General features: G+C 38.3%; 1 protein-coding gene across 4 annotated transcripts in view; it reads left to right on the forward strand.

The window, feature by feature from the left end:
• Positions 1-17,896, forward strand: part of GRM1 (glutamate metabotropic receptor 1) — a 423,034-nt gene that overhangs the window by 382,488 nt on the left and 22,650 nt on the right. For all 4 annotated transcript variants that reach the window (XM_060616846.3, XM_060616845.3, XM_060616848.3 and 1 more), the window contains exon 8: positions 812-1,742. In XM_060616846.3, the coding sequence (XP_060472829.1) occupies positions 812-1,742 (931 nt within the window). The remainder of the gene's footprint in view (positions 1-811; positions 1,743-17,896) is intronic.

Raw genomic sequence — 17,896 nt, forward strand, 5'->3', positions numbered from 1 at the left:
AAACTAAACACGAAGTTTAGTGAAGGGGTCGTCTCCAGGACCTGACAAATTTCTTTCTCTCTGCAAAATACAAAACAGACTTTATTCTCCATCTGAGGAAAAAGATAAGCCAGGTATTGAGGAACACAGTGCTGTCTCTCCTTTCAAGAGATGTGTGATGGGAGATTCCATTCTTCCTTGGTACCTCTAGTAGAGGCTGATAACTCAAAGGCCCTCAGATGCCACAGATGGGTTATACATAATTCAAGAGGTGAGACAAAGTGAGTAATATGTAATAAATGGGAGAATGCAGATTCTTCTAAAGAATTCAAATAAAATTTATGTTTAAAACACTCTGCTGGTCAAGATAGTTCTTGTCTGTGAGCTGGACTTACCTCTGGACAGTTATGTGAAAATAAACACGTTGTTAATTTATTGCTTACTAGCTTATTCTATTACATTATTACCATTTAACCTTCCCTGGAAACACAGTTTAGCTTCCTTCTTTTTCTTTCTTTTTCTGAAAGTGTAGAACGAAGTTCCACCCACGGAGTGGCATCCATTTATAAAGCTGGTGTTGGGAGAAAAGATTACTTTTATAGGCTCAAACATGTCACATTAGGCTTATGACGAGATCAGGTTTGAGAACATGATTGTCCAGACAAGCCAATAATGTATATTTACTTCTGTAATAGTGAGACGTGTTCACACGTAATTGAAATAATGCAAATTGCGGAAGATGTGAACAGAGCTGTGCTTTCTGTAGCTGGTAAGCGATGCTATTATTGATCAGCAGAAATCTTGGATTTTAAAGCTATTTTTCTCGTTACAGGCTGTGAACCTATTCCTGTGCGCTATCTTGAGTGGAGCAACATAGAATCCATCATAGCCATCGCCTTTTCCTGCCTGGGCATACTTGTCACCTTATTTGTTACTCTTATCTTTGTGTTGTACCGGGACACACCAGTTGTCAAATCCTCCAGTCGCGAGCTCTGCTACATTATCCTAGCTGGCATCTTCCTCGGTTATGTGTGCCCTTTTACTCTCATTGCCAAACCCACCACCACATCCTGCTACCTCCAGCGCCTTCTGGTTGGCCTCTCCTCTGCCATGTGCTACTCTGCTTTAGTGACCAAAACCAACCGAATTGCACGCATCCTAGCTGGCAGCAAAAAGAAGATCTGCACCCGGAAGCCCAGGTTCATGAGTGCCTGGGCCCAGGTGATCATCGCCTCAATTCTGATTAGCGTGCAGCTAACCCTGGTGGTAACCCTGATCATCATGGAGCCCCCCATGCCCATTCTGTCCTACCCAAGTATCAAGGAAGTCTACCTTATCTGCAATACCAGCAACCTGGGTGTGGTGGCCCCTCTGGGCTACAACGGACTCCTCATCATGAGCTGTACCTATTATGCCTTCAAGACCCGCAATGTGCCCGCCAACTTCAATGAGGCCAAATATATTGCCTTCACCATGTACACCACCTGCATCATCTGGCTGGCTTTTGTGCCCATTTACTTTGGGAGCAACTACAAGATCATCACCACCTGCTTTGCAGTGAGCCTCAGTGTAACGGTGGCCCTGGGGTGCATGTTCACTCCCAAGATGTACATCATTATTGCCAAGCCCGAGAGGAATGTCCGCAGTGCCTTCACCACCTCTGACGTAGTCCGCATGCATGTTGGTGATGGCAAGCTGCCCTGCCGCTCCAACACGTTCCTCAACATTTTCCGAAGAAAGAAACCAGGTGCAGGGAATGCCAAGTGAGTTATCTGACCCGGCTTTGCCTCCCTCTCTGTCTTTTCTCTTTTCTTCCATTTGAGTAAATCGCGTTCTTCCATTTCCCCAATGGTTTTCATTTCCTTTCTTAATCTTTTCTCTTTCCTCCCCCCCCCCCGCCCAAATGTCATACTCTTCTGCAGTAGGAAATACTAAAGGTCTTCTTTGTTTTCATTCCTTTGAAAAAGCCAGAAGCATGAAACAACAACCAGCTGAACATACCCTTATTCTTACCTAGAATCTTCAGCTTCTGTTCTGCCAATAATTGTTTCCTTTCACGCGGGTCCTCCCCTGTATGGAGCATCAGCACATCTCTGGGGTCTGGGTTTGAGATGCACATTGTAGTTCCAATTTTTAGTTTAGAATATGACTGAATAAAGTTTCTGATTTATTTTTATGACGCTGGAGTCTCACCCTTACTAACCTGGGTTGGAGAGGAAGGAAATGAAGCCCCTGTGGAAACTTGACTGTTTCAAAATTTGAGTGCAACTAGCAGCAAGTCTTTCCTGAGAGAAGTTTCCTTAAGCAACCCTCCTACCATGCCCCTCTTACTTATTGAGCATGGATGTATAATAAAGATGTTCCATAATGGTACATGAGAATCGAGCTACCTCTACTGCAAGCTCAAGATCAGAATGGTTTGTTTCTGAGCCATAAAGCACCAAAAGAAATAAAAAAAAACAGATAAAGGTGAGGAGCTCCAAACTGACATGGATGCTTGAAGTTCTAAAGGTACTTGACCCATCCAAAACCTCCTCTATTTTCCTCATTAGCAGTGTTAATTTTTCTGTTTGGAACAATCCTTTAAAAGTGAGGAATTTTAATACAAATAATTGTAACATATACATGGTTTTATAACCCGAACAAGTCAGAAGGCAAGGGGAATAGGTGTTATTTCCCCCCACTTTGTAAGGGAGGGAACTCAGCCACTGTGAAATTCTGTGACTCCTAAGTGTAATTCTGTTTAGTTAGCTGTCCTTTGTCTAGGTCTTAACTTGCATGAAATTTCTCATCTTAACACATGTCAAAAAATTGACGTGCCTCGGTGTTTTGTATCTTTACTTGTCAAGCAGTGCCAGGGGCATCTTTTACAGAAATCCTGTAATTGGTTTGAGGATCGGGTGAAGGAGTCTATAGGAAAATATATTTTTTAATCCATAGAATTACTATTATTTCAAATAATAAATAATAATTTTCCAGCATTAAGGATTAAGGTCATAGTGCATGCCTAATTGTTGCCGTATCAATTTCAAGTTCTGAATAAGATACTGGTCATAAAAGTCGCTTAGTCATTTTTTTCCCTTGCCAGGCGTTTCACGCTCGCCAGCACCCCCTCAGGAGCAGGCCCCTAGCAGGGACTCATCAGAAAGCGTGAAGGCAAACCAACAGTGCCATGAAATGAGAAAAGAATAATAGGCCATAGCCACAGAATCCAGATGTAAAATGGCGCATAACAATTTTCATTAAGAGGGAAAAAGTGAGAAGAAACGCAAATGAGAAGGGAGAAAACGCTCTTTAATCTGGAATGTTTGTAGACACTAAAAGATTTCCTTGATTGCGTCTCAAATGGCCTTGTGAGGGTTCCATTTGACCACCTACCTTTATGCACGTCCACGTTTCTGACTTTTCTGACTTTATTATGGTTCTTCAGAAACTTTCATATTATTTTTGGTCATAGTCATTTCTGAAAGCTGTTCTAGCCGTTAAATGAAAGGAGAGACCTATGTGATCAAGACATCTCGTGTTGCTACCCAGGGATATGCGTTTTTGAAAGCTCTCCCAGTGTTTTTATGTCCCCTTGTACACAGAATTCTATAAGCGCCTGTCCAAGAGCAGTGACTAATGAATAGTATATAGTGCTTGCTGCTGGGATAAGCTGATGTTACTTTAACAATGCTTAGCAATTCTCTGGCAGCCCGGCATTGTTGTACATTCAGATCATCCTCTCATACCCGGAACCTCTTTCCTTATAAGCTAAGAATATTCCCTTCACTACTATGAATTTAGAAAAAAAAAATGTATTTGGGATCCTGCTTTTAAGAGAGAAATCAGCTTGTTCTAAATTGTATTGGTTTTCTCAGAAGTGCCGTTTTACCAGTAAATTGCTTATCTATTAGCTATAATTTATCAAGTTCTATCGGATTATGATGGTAGGAAATATGCTTCTAATTAATAACATGCAGCTTTTTTAGTACAATCTGTAGCTTCTGAAGGATGTACCACACAGCTGAGCTGATGCACAGAAAGTATTTGAGGCTAAACTTCTACCGATCACAGCCATTTATGCACTTGTTTTCTCATTTTTTCTTCTACGGCTTCTCTTGTAACTCTCTATGAGACTGTAATTTTAAATTAATAATATCAGTGCCTACATTTTTACCTTTTTAAATGTTATTTTATGTTTTTCTGGTTTGTCTCCAAACTTACAAAAACCACAACAATCTAATATTTTTCTACAGCAACTAAAATCTAGCAGAGTTGTGCCAACTGGAGCAAGGGGCTGAAAACTCTGGAGAGCACATCACCCAATGAGTTTATTACCATTCTGGATGTGTAATTCCTACATTTATGGTGCGCTGAGGGTGTTCAGCAGTCTGCATATGTAGCTATAAACACAGAACAGCTGCTGTAATGAAGAGCTTCCAACTGATCTATCTGTTTGAATATTATTCTGAGGAGTTGCAAGTCTGACTACATCCTCCTAAGAGGCTGTTTCTGAGATGCTTGGGAGGGATGACGTCGTGGGTCTGTTTTTGCAAAGTTTTCTGCAGTTTTTAAATTCGATTCACAGCTAAGCATCTGACACAACCAAAGGTCTGGGCACTTGCTTTGCATTTTCTGAAAAGTAATTTAGGAGGAGTGTAACCAAAAAATTGGGTGTTTGGGTTACTTACAGTCAGACGTCCGATTAAGCATAATCCTACCCTAGAAGGTGGATGGAGTAGTATATTGCCTTTGAAATCTCTAATTCTTTAGCTGTTAATTTAATGTATTTGAATAGGAAAATATTCAGCCTTAACCTAAATAAACCTAGTGGTAAAATGCACTTTCTTGGCAATAGAAATTCCTAGACTTTAATAATTAAGTAAATTTTTAGATACAAATTACTTATCACTTCCTTTTACGCAAAATGAGTTAACATTATATAACTGAAAAATTAAAACATTATGTGAATGACATGCTTCTTTTAAAAACTAGGGTATTAATGACGTCAAACTATTATTTCTAGATATTTTCTGAGTAAATGACCTCACTGAATGCCACTCTGATGGCATAGGAAGCTGAAATGTGCCAGTACACTCCTATGGCCTTTTGCATGCAAAACTAAAAGCAATTACAATCACAGAAACACATTACATTGATTCAAGGAAGTAATTTTAAAGTGCAGGTTCCTAAATAAATAGAATATTATTATGTTCCTGTGATTGTGTCCTAAGCATTTGAGTGCAAAAGCTAAGTGAAATACCAAATAGAAAGACGCTCCGAGGAAATTTTCCTCTTGGTCTGCTAGGAACATTTTTTTGTCTGTAAGCAGAGGTCACTAAGCCTGCAGCATTCGTGACTGTGCCCTGCGGATGCCTTTTAATTTGACTTTCTTCTTTTGATTATTAAAGGAAATATGAGAGGGAACCAACGGACATCACAATCAAATAGAAATAACATGTTTTCTTTCATAGAAAGAACTCAATCATTACTCTAATAAGCTTATGAATGAAAAAATATGTCATTTTGAAATCATTTTTCTCATAAGCATACAACAAATGGCTTTAAAAGTATATTGTAAAATAAGATGAAAGTATTGTAATTCTTCCCTTGCTTTTAGAGTAAATATCTGAAGATTTTATCTAAGTACTTGTCATAGAATTTTACTACTTGATAGTAACATTCATGGAGAATCTACTGTTTGTTCATTCACTTATTCAATCAGCCATTGTTTCAGCACTGAGCTTAAAAGCACATGGGTACTTGATGTGGCATCAGATCGTATTCAGGATAAAAAAAGATATAAGAGGCAGGCAGTGATTGTACCAATCTTGCAATATAGTCAGGAAGACACCCAAAAATATAACTAAATATCTGGGGCTAGGTGCCACAATACCACAATACAATAATTTGAGTGTCAGAGAAGAAAGAGATTAGGTTCAGCTAAGGGAACAGTATCTCTTAATAAAAGTGACCTTTGAATGTGACCCGAAAGGATGTTTTTCAACATAAAGTGAAACTTCACAGACGTGAATGGACTTTCAGGCTACACCATGGAATCTGGTATGAGTGAGTTACATGGAGAGGTGTAGTGGTGGGTGAATTTGTAACGCAGAAAGAGGACAGACTGTAGATAATGGTCAATGTTCTAAGAAGAAGCTCAGGTATTTGTTATATAAACTGCAAAGTGCATTAAAGATTTTTGTGATCTTTTATGGTCATGTGTAAGCTTCATGGGAAGAGACTGACTATCGAAAGGGTAGTTAATAGAGTGCTACAATAATCCAAATGACAGGTTAAAAATGAAAGTTATAAAATAGAGCAGTGGAGTGAAAGTCAAACCTCAGGTACGAATAGGAAAAAGTTTTCTGAGCTTGATTCATTAGAGTTGGGTTATTGGTTTGGAAAGAGGAAGGAAAAAATAAAAACTAGACTACAACTCTCATGATTTGAGCCTGTGTGACTAGAAAAATGAAGCTACCATGATGGTGGAATACAGATGTAGAACTGGGGAGATGTGAATGAGTTGAGTTTCAAACTTATCAATTGAAAATGTAGTGAAGGCATCCAAATAGAATCAGCCATGAGTTGTTTAGAAATTTAAGTCAGGAACTCAAGAGAAAGTCTGAGTCAGAGCTCTAGATTTGAAGTGGCCAAAAGAGTGACGATGACATAAGAAAAGAAGAAAGTAGGAGGAAGAACATTAGGGGACACTTGCACTTGAGAGATAAGATAATTGAAGAAAACCTGAAGACAACATAAACAAAAGGCAATAAACAAAAGAATGGTGGGAAGCAGGAGGACTGCAGTATCCTGGAAACCAAGGAGGAGACTGTGTCTTAGCTCAGGTTGCCATAGTAAAATCCCACAGACTGGGTGCTTAAACAACAGACATTTATTTTCTCACAGTTCTGGAGGCCAGAATTCCAAGATCAGAATGCCAACATGGTTGATTTCTGGTGAGATCTCTCATTTTGGGTTGCAGATGGCTGCCTTCTAGCTGTGTGCCCACATAACTTCTTCTCTGTGCAAGCATGGAGAGAGGGAGAGAGAGAGGGGAGAGAGAGGGAGAGAGACCTATCTGGTCTTGCTTCTTATAAGAGCACCAGTCCCAGAGGAGGACCCCACTCTTAGAACTTCATGTAACCCTAATTACCTCCCCAAAGCACCATCTTCTAATGACATCACATGGGGACTTGAACTTACAAACTTGGGAACAACATTCAGTGCACAACAGACTGTTTCAAGAAGACTGAGCTTGGGATCCTTGGGATCCCCAAGGATGGAGACTCTATGGTTATCCTTGAGTAGCTTCAGTGATATGGGTAGAATTTCTGTTGCAATAAGTTGAGTTTGGGCATTAAAGGAATTTAAGTTCTAGCTAATATTTAAGGAGGCTAGGAGTGACATAATAAAAAAGAAATTTAAGCTTGTTTGTATTATCTAAGAAAGGAGCCAACAGAGAAAGAAAATGGAAGATATAACAGAGAGATCATGTGGTTCATGCTAAGCCACCTGACTCAGAACTGTGCCATTACAATACAGCCCTTTGTCATCTATTGACAGCTCTATGACCAATGAAGCATCAACTCTGAAGAACATGTGGATTGCAGTTGATGCTAGTTCTCACTTAGCTACATGTTATGTTGCTTGATACTAAAAAGAAAGATGAAAAACATCAGGCTGGGAACTTCTAGGACTTTTAATTAAAATCCAAAGATATAACCCTTATTACTGATTTTATCAGACTTCTGGACTTAAAATATTGAGTGTAGGACTTGAGGAGGGACGTACAAAGGAAAGTCTGGAAAGTAACGTGTGCTTTCGTGTAACTACTGGGGGAGGTAGAGGATTCGCAGCTCATAAGTAGAAGTCATTTGGAGAAGGACGAAGGTTGTTGTGTATCCAGACTCAGCTGGAGCTGAAACAGGTCCCTTTATTCAGCTGTGATTGAAAGGAGCTAGAAATCCTTGGATCTCTCCCTGACAGCCAGTCATAGTGCCTGAGCCTGCCAGCATGAGCACATTTTGTTTGGGGTAAAGACTTATGCCCCTTCAAAAGTAAGCCAAAATGTCATCACTTCCTGAAAGAAGTCACCTGGAAGCACAGTAGCCGTAATTTAGAATGGAAGTAGGTAAGTCAGCATGTCACATGTGGAGAAGTTGTGCCGCTGTGAGGGACCACCTGCAGAAATCACAGGCTTAAGTGTGGGGAGGGGTACACGACAAGACAAAGGGTGGATGGACACAACTTGTCCCCCTTGAGGTGCAGCAAAATTACGGTCATCGCTGTTTTCTTGTTTGTTCTCTCTTGTTAATAATATACTTATTTTTCAAATAATACAAAAATCGCTACTTTTACTACTCATATTTTATGTTTTCAACTTCTATACTGAGACCATAAAGTGCAGACTATCTGACAGCTTCAAAGAGGACATAATTCCTTTTGAATATAGATCACCATTTATATTTCTTTCACATTCAAATTCACTTGCATGACTGACACATATTCAAGTTCCCAAACTTAATATTTTATCCTCGTATGTAAACAGTATGTAGTTTCTAAACTGAATTCAGAATATTCTATATGAATATACATAATGGCCCAAGAGAGGTCCATATAAGACAATTGTGCAAAGAAACTAAGGCAGGGAAAGCTCAGGGCCACTTTTATAAGATAAAGAGATGGAACTAAAAGCATTGTTTTTTGGATACAATCATTTATTTTCATCATTCTAATAGCTGTTTATGTCTAGCTGTTTACATACCTCAACAATGTACATATTCATTCATGCACTCAATAAAATGAATAAGGCATGTAGACTGCCCTCAAGAAGTTCATGGTTTATTGGTATAACATGCCATTATAATAAAATTAGGTAAGGGGAATAATAGGAACGGTGATTCAGGTGGATGGGTAAATTTAGAGTCAGAAGTTTTATCGAGTGTAGGTCTGTTTTTTGTTTGTTTGTTTGCAAGGCCCCACTCTATATAACAGTCACCTGTTAACTGAAAGAGATTACCAGAAGACATACTGGAGACCCACAGGCTAAACCTGACCATGGGTGTTCTCAGATCATTAGAGATCAGATCATCTCAGAACAGAGCATAAAGGCTCATTAATTAGAACCCTTGAGCTGCAAGTTATAGAAGCCAGCTTAAGCTAGCCTAAGCAAATTTATTTTCCATTTATATAAAATAAATAGGAAAATTGGTGCAAAGAGCATGGTACAGTGCCTAGCATATAGCAAAATCTCAATAGCTGTTAGCTAGTGACATTGGAATTATGGAGGTAGGGGAGGACGTATGGGAGTTTAACATAAAACTCTGAATTACACTATCATGGAAAGAGAGTTCTGAAAACTGGCTGCATGCATCATCATTATCATCAGCTCATGATATCTATGCTGTGCAGCATGGAGGAGCGTGTATCTGCTGAAAGTGGAGACATGCACGTGTTACTCAGTGTGAGATGGGTGTGGGAAAAGACATCCCGTTTGACATGGCTTGGCAACCTGTCCATGCTTGGCCACAGCTAAAGAAAGATGAGGTCATTTGCATTCCATCTGTGAGTGTCCAATGTAATGTGTTACCTACTCGAAAGCGAAGAAGATCATGTAAGCAACATGTTTGTAAAGCTAGTTCAAGAGCGAAACGTTAACAGCTTGCAGAATGAAGAACAGAACAAGAAAGTACCAGTGGATTTGTAAGCTTCAGATCATGAGAACAGAGGCTTAGACTCCTTAATTAGAACTCTCTGGCTGCAAGTTACAGAAGCCAACTGAAGCTAGCCTAAGCAAAAGAGCTGGGCTATTTAACAGAAAGAATGTAAGGAATACTTTCGGTATCTCATGGTAACAAGATTTAGAATGCTTCTGGGTCAGATAGGGGATTTGGCTCCTGAGGAGAAAGGTCTCAGCCTCACCTCTTGTCTCCCTCCCTGCCCCCTTCCTTTTCTCCTCGTAGATATGCTTTTTCCACATCGTGGGTCCTCATGGTCAGTCTAAGGACAACCATCCCAGTGCTCCTGAGTTGCTGTGTTAGAGATCCAGCTACCCAAAGAGACTACTTCAGTTCTCTCTACCTATGTGGCTTACATAACACAGAAACTGATTGGCTATGTCTGGTTCATGTGTCTATCTCAGCTTAAGGAAGTAAGGACAGTGTGTGGAGTCACAGGGTATAAAACCATCTTCCAAAAGTGCATCATTCCTGTCCCCCATGGGCAGGATCAGGGAGGCAGTTTGCAAAAGGGGGATACGATTGTGAGAAGTGTCTATACCAGAGTAATCCCATCTCCATCTCAAACCCTATCCTTTCTTCCTTGACCTCTGAATAAGTAATTTCTAAGTGCCAGGATTTTATATTTAAAAATGTTGAGCAAAAGACAAAACCTATACGTGGCTAGCCAGCCAGACAAAAAATCCATCACCTATCTATGCAAAATGTAAGTGATTCTTTCAAATTTCAGTAGGTATGCCAATGGAAGGGAAAGAAAATGCCTTAGCTCTGACACAGCATTTATTATAAAGGTATGCGGTATAGAATCAATAAATTTAAAAAGTAAACCTGTATTTGCTACTTTTATAAAGGATCTTGGCTATAAAATGCTTCTCAGTTGCTTGAAAATGAACAAAGAGGAGGGGAAAGATGTTCTGTTTTGTTAAAGGGAAATAGATGATTAGGACATTGTCTTGTGAATGAATTAAAATACACCATAAATTACAGGCCAACAATAAAATATTATTTATTATTAACACTGGTTAATAGAATATAAAGAGAAAATAAGCATATATTTTAATCAAGTTAATCCAAATATATTATTATAATTTGATTTTGTTTCAAAAGGGTAAAGGAAACCTATAATTTAAGGCAACTTAACAATACCTTCTATACAGATTTTCTTCAAGATAAATGAGGGGTCCACTGCTAACAAAATTAGGCCAAGTCCCTAGTGATGCTGCTAAATATATTGAAAAACGACCACTTGAAAGAAATCAATAAGAAATATTTTCCTTTCTGTGATTTTCCAGCTATAAAAATATATAGTGTTACTTTGCTTCTAGTAAATTTTCTCAAACACTGTGGGAATTAGTATCATTTTCCACTTTGCACTGCTTATGTTACTTGGCTTAGATGGGTTTGGGATGGGGAGCGGGAAGGTGTTAACAAAGGAACACAAATAAAGACATACATGATCACAGTAAAATAGAAGGAAGTATGACCGTGGAGCAGGAGTGGCAGTGAGAAAGCAGAAGGGACGGATCTGTGTCACCAGCCAGCCCTGTGACTTTAGCCATCGATTCTGTCAGTGCCTTATTGCAAGCCTTAGTACTTCAAGCCATTTTAGTAAGGTTTTCATAATTCAGGCCTTGGTTTAAAATATATGGACTACTTTAGAGACTGTGGACAATTTACTGGTGAAGAAATATTGAATGGTCTGTGGCCCCACAGAATTTCGAGTGGAGTGGAGGGCACCAGAAAGAACCCTCACAGTGACAATGTGACAGAGTAAAGTCCTAAGACAGAGGAAGGACAGCATGTTCAGGAAGCGTAATAGAAGGGGCCTCTGGTGTAGATCATGGAGTCAGGGGTGGGGATCTAAGATAGCTGAGAATAACAGCTGCCTAGACCATTAGCTAATCCATTAGCTAGGCCTAGCAGTGGGTTAAGGTGGGGGAAGGTACAGGGAAAGTGTTTAAAGCAGGAATCCCTATGTGAGAAGATAGAGAGGCAAGAGACACCACATCACATAGCGGTGTGGATGGGGGCAGTTTTCAATAGGGCCGACAGTAATTTCTTACACACAAAAAATGTTTGTTTAGCTCTGAATGGTTAAAAGCCAAAAGTTACTCCAGGGCTGATCCTAGCATGAAATCACTTTTGCTCTAGTGGTTAGATTGGTTTCAAGGCCTGACACATACCTTTTACGTTTGGGAAGAGAACCACTGCTGACTCATTCACTCAACAAATTTTCAAGTGTCCCGTGTGTGGGGGACACTGGTACAGTGCAGGGAATATAACAGTGAACAGAACAGATCCTGCCCCTGCCTTTGTGGAAGTGAAAATCTAGGCAGGAAACCAGACATCGAATGAGTAATGACAAGTGTAGTGAGTGTTGGGGCGTCTGGGTGGCTCGGCCAGTTAAGCTTCCAACTCTTGATTTCAGCTGAGGTCATGATCTCACTGTTGTGACATACAGCTCCACATCACTATCTGCCAAGCAAGTGGAGCCTGCTTAAGAGTCTCTCTCTCTCTCTCTCTCTCTCTCTCTCTCTCTCTCTCTCTGTCTCTCTCCGTCTCTCTCTGCCCCTCCCCCCTTACACTCTCTCTCAAAAACAAACTAACTAACTAACTAACTAACTAACAAACAGAAAAACAAACCAAGTGTAGTGAGTGTTTATAAGAATAAATACAAGGTGTTACGGGGTGTTATTACAGAGATATAACTGGTCCCAGTGCATGGAGGCTGGACATGTTCCAGGAAGAAGTATTATTTAAATAAGACTTCTGAAGGAGAAAAGGGGTTAGCTAGGGATGGAGGGAGGCTAATAGGGTAGAGCAGTCAAGCAGTCAGAATGTAAAGGCTCTGAGTAGGAAAAATACTTGTGGCCGAAGGAAGTGAAGCAATGGAATAATCAGCTATGACCAAATCAGGGTCTAGTTAGAGGCCTTAGGAACTAGGATCTCACCCTCTGAACCATGGAAATGCTCTAAGGTCATAAAGCAGGACTGCACTGTCACCCATTAGATGTGTGTTGTAGAGCTGACACTCCATCCTCAGCATGGAGATTGCGCCGGGGAGCAAGATTCGAGACTCTGGACTCTGGGATGAGGCTATTGCAGGGTCCAGGTGGAAGATTACAGTGGCCTGACCTAGGGCTTGGACAGTTGGCGGCAAAAAGAGAGATTGCAGAGAAAAATGAAGACATAAAATATAAGTAAAAGTAACATTGCTCACAAAATCCCATTTAAGACATATAGAAGAAGCAGAAATATGCAGTTACCTCACGGTTGTTTGGGTCCAAAGCCTATACAATTTGAACTTTTACCAGACTAAATGTATTAACCAATCTATAACATGATTGATCTATACAAGTAGGGGTGGATCAGACACAAAAGCAGAGAAAAGCAGTCACTGAAACAAACCTTACAAATGACCATAGACCATTGTGATACGGAGGTAGGGGAAGGGGCTGATGACCCATGGGCTTTTTGAAAATTTAAGTTCAAATTGTAAGATGTTCCTTAGGATTAATAGGGTAAAACAAGCTATCTTAGCCTAATGCCATCAAAGGTTTAATTATTAAATCATGTAATGTCTATTATATCCATTCTCAGGCTTTCTGATCCAGAAATTCATAGCTTATGTTATTTACTACATATATATATTTCCTTTATTCCACGAGAAGAATCCTAGTTTCCAAGGAAACAGGAGATGATAGAATTAAAATATCTCAGAAGTATATATTTATGTTATTCCACAATAGCCATACACGTGTCTTAGAATAACTACTAATACAATATCAATCAATTAATTTCTCAAAAAGAGGTCCATACAGTAGTTTGCATCTGATCTTTCCATCCCTCTTATTTAAAATAGTTTTACTGTAGGGGCACCTGGGCAGCTCAGTTGGTTAAGCATCCAACTTTGGCTCAGGTCATGATCTCACCGTTGTGAGTTCGAGCCCTGCGTCTGGCTCTGTGCTGACAGCTCGGAGCCTGGAGCCTGCTTTGGATTCTGTGTCTCCCTTTCTCAGTCTGCGTCTCCCACACTCATGCTCTGTCTCTCGGTCTCTCAGGAATGAATAAACGTTAAAAAAAAATTTAAATAGTTTTACTGTAGCTATATTATATGAGTATATAGACATTACATACTATACTTTCTCCCTTTTAACCCTCATTTATTCGTAATTCTACAATCAAGGATGCATTTACTACTTACCTCCAGTCCTTATCATGATGTCCTAGTTATTTTGGTAGTCCAAAGCCCATATGCTTAGCCCAGAGTAGATTTTTCAGGGATTTGTTCATGAGAACAATAGTCACTTAGTTTTTGCTTGTTGAAAACAGTTCATCTACAACCTTTATATCAGATGCTAGTTTTGCTGGCTATGAAATTTAGAAAGCACATTTTGTTTTCCTAAAGTAACTTCAATATGTCATTCTAGTTACATTTAATATAAAGCTTTGCTGCCCCAAATTCTGATGATAATCTATTTTCCCTTATAAAACACTTGCTGTTTTTTCCCTAGACATCCAAAATAAATGTTTTTTCCATTTCCTATAAAGTCTGGTTATTTTACTAGAATGTGTCTTCATATTGGTTTTCTTGCGTCAACATTCTCAAGTACACAATATTCTCTTTCAATGTGTAGTTATAAATCTTTTAAAATTTCAGTAAAATTTTCTTGAGCTATATATGTGTAGTCTTCAGTATTCATTTCCTTGCTTTGTTTTTTTCTTCAAGCATTTCTAATATCTATATATTAAATCTTTTTTATGTAGTCTTCAGTATTCATTTCCTTGCTTTTTTTCTTCAAGCGTTTCTAATATCTATATATTAAATCTTTTTTACGTAGTCTTCAGTATTCATTTCCTTGCGTTGTTTTTTGTCTTCAAGCATTTCTAATATGTATATATTAAATCTTCTTTGGCTAACTTTGATATTTACATTTTCTCCCTAATCCTTTTTATTCTTTCATTTCATATTCTTTTTATTGAAGCACAGTTACATAATTACATCGATATGCATATATTTTAATGGAAGTTTGATACAAGTTATAAAGTTGTGTGTTATACCCCTGTAACCCACATGCAATCAAGATATAGAGCATTATCTTCAGCCTAGAAATTTTCCTCATTCTTTTCTAATCGGTCCCACTTCCCATCCAGAGGCAACCACACTACCGTGATTTATTAGCCTTTTCTTATTCTTGAATTTCATAAAAATGAAATAATACAGTAGATTTTCTTTTATGTCTCCGTTCTTTCATACAGCATGAGATTTGTTGATGTTCTTGCATGTATCAACAGTTTATTCCCTTTAATTGGTGAGGATTGTGACATTGTATGAATATACTAAAATTTGTTTGATCAATCTAATGTGCTAATGTGCATTTAGGTTGTTTCCAACTCTCACTATTACAAGTAAAGCTACATTCAACATACATATACTAGTTTTATGAACAAATATTTTCAGTTTTTGGAGGTATGTGTCTAGAAGTGGAAATGTTGGATGATAAGGCAGGTATATATTTAATTTATAAGAAACTACCAAAGAGATTTCCACAGTGATTTTTCCATTTTATACTCCTACTAAGAAAATAGGAGATCCATTTGTTGTTGATAATCTTTTACATTTTAGTCATTCTAATGGGTTTGTAGTAGTACTTAATTATAGTTTCGATTTGTATTTTCCTGATGACTTAATGATCTTAGAATTCTTTTCATGTATATTTTGGGTCATTTATATGCTCTTTTGTATGAAATATTTATCCAAATTATTGCCTATTTTTTACTGGGTCATTTGTATTTTATTACTGACTTGTAACTTCTTTTTATAATCTGGATCTAAGTTTTTATTGGACATACATATTGTAGTAATTTTTCTTAATTTGTGACTTACTTTTCATTTTCTTAGTGGTATCTTTCAATATGTGGAAGTTTTTAATTTTGATGAAGTTCAATTTACCATTTCTTTTATGGTTAGTGCTTTTGTGTTCATTTTAGAAAATCTGCCTACCCTAGGTCCTCCATTTTCTTCTAGGATGTTTATAGTTTTGACTTTTATACTTAGAACTATGATACTTTTTAATGTATGGTGTAAGGATCAAGGCTCTTTTTGTTCTCTTTCTAAATAGAGATCCAACTTTCCAAGCTTAATTTTTGAAAAGTCTTTACTTCCCTCACTGACATTGGTGCTTTTATCAAAATTCAACTGAACACACATGGACCCTCTATTCTGTTCTATTGATATATTTGTGTATCTTTATGAAAATACCACACTGTCTTCTATTCCTGAATCTTAATATTGTCTTAAAATCAAAGAGTGTAACTCCCCCAGCTTTATTATTGTATTGGCAATTCTGGGTTTAGTGTATCATTGCCATTACTAAAAATTTCATCATTAGGTGTGACATTACTTCTTGGGTTCTCATTGATTTCCTTTATCAGGATGAGGATATTCCTTTATGCTCTCAGTTTGCTGAGAGATTTATCATAGATGGGCATCAAATTTTGTCAAAATCTTTTTCTGCATCAGTTGAAATATCATGTTCTTTTTTTATTTTACTCTGTTAACATGGGGAAATATATTGAAATATTATTAAATATTTTTTTTAATTATTTTAATGTTTGTTTATTTTTGACAGAAAGAGAGACAGAGCATGAGCAGGGGAAGGGCAGAGAGAGAGGGAGACACAGAATCCAAAGCAGGCTCCAGGCTCTGAGCTGTCAACACAGAGCCAACGTGGGGCTTGAACTCACAGACCGCAAGATCATGACCTGAGCCGAAGTCAGAGGCTCAACCGACTGAGCCACCCAGGCGCCCCTGAATTATTATTAAATATTAATCCATTCTTGAATTTCCTGATATGTTCTCCTCTGTATTGTTGGGTTGAAATAGAGTCTACTTTGTCTGACATTGGTGCGGCTAACAGCTTTTATTTTTGTTAGTGTTTGCATGTTATATCTTTTCCATTCTTTGCTTTTCGGCTTTTTTTGCATGCTTATGTTTAAAGAGTGTCTCTCCTAAGGTACTCATAGTTAAATTTAGATTTTGTTTCTTAGTTAGTCTGATAATATTTACCTTTGAATTAGAATATTTAGTTCATTTACACTTGATCTCATTGCTGACATAGTCATATTTATATCCACTCTTTAACTATTTTCTACTTGTCTCAGTGGAATGATTACTTCCATTTATGTTTTCTCTCCTATTGTTTTTCTCTTTGTTCTTGCCTTCTTTGGGTTAATATAGCATTTTACTATTCAATTTTCCCATGTATTAATTTGTTAGCTTAACATTCTTTTATTATTCTTTTTATGGTTACTCTAGAGATTATAAAAAGTATTTCCCAACTTTTATAATCTCAAATAAATTCGGAGTTTTATCACTTTCCAAACAAAGCGAGGATCTTAAAACACTTTAATTGCGTTTACTTGGTGTCAATTTGTGTTTTTGTTGTGCATTTTAATTCTGCACATATGTTAAATCTTATTTTACGTTGCTATTATTATTTTGCACAGTCAATACTTACCTACATACTCCTGACATGTAAATCCTCCAGTGATGGACTGAGATGACTTGAGTGTGGGTTGTAGTTTTACAAAGTTTATTCGGCTTCACCTGGTGCATCCTGTTACTAGGGTACAGCTATCCAGGGGTCCTGTGAGTCCCTGCTGTTTCCTTGGGTTCAACATTTTTTTTTAATTTTTTTAAACATTTATTTATTTTTGAGACAGAGAGAGACAGAGCATGAATGGGGGAGGGGCAGAGAGAGAGGGAGACACAGAATCTGAAACAGACTCCAGGCTCTGAGCTGTCAGCACAGAGCCCGACGCGGGGCTCGAACTCACGGACCGCGAGATCATGACCTGAGCCGAAGTCGGCCGCTTAACCGACTGAGCCACCCAGGAGCCCCGGGTTCAACATTTTTTAAATGCCTTTAATTTCAATTTTGATTCCTCAGGGCTGTGAGACCTCCAAAAGCTTCATTCTGATTTCCCACAGTTTTCTACTTACCTTTGTGTCCTGTGCTTTGTGCAGTCTGAAATTTGCACATTTTTCATCAGGGAATCTACTAAGTGTTAGTCTCTCTCTCTCTCTCTCTCTCTCTCTCTCTCTCAGTTTCTCTGTGTTTGTTTGTTTGTTTTGCCTCTCTCCAGAATCTTGGCTCCTCAAGTCCTTGCTGACTTGGAAGCCTTGAAATCAA

This window comes from Panthera onca, chromosome B2, assembly GCF_046562875.1.
Source record: "Panthera onca isolate mPanOnc1 chromosome B2, mPanOnc1 haplotype 2, whole genome shotgun sequence".
Taxonomy (NCBI): domain Eukaryota; kingdom Metazoa; phylum Chordata; class Mammalia; order Carnivora; family Felidae; genus Panthera; species Panthera onca.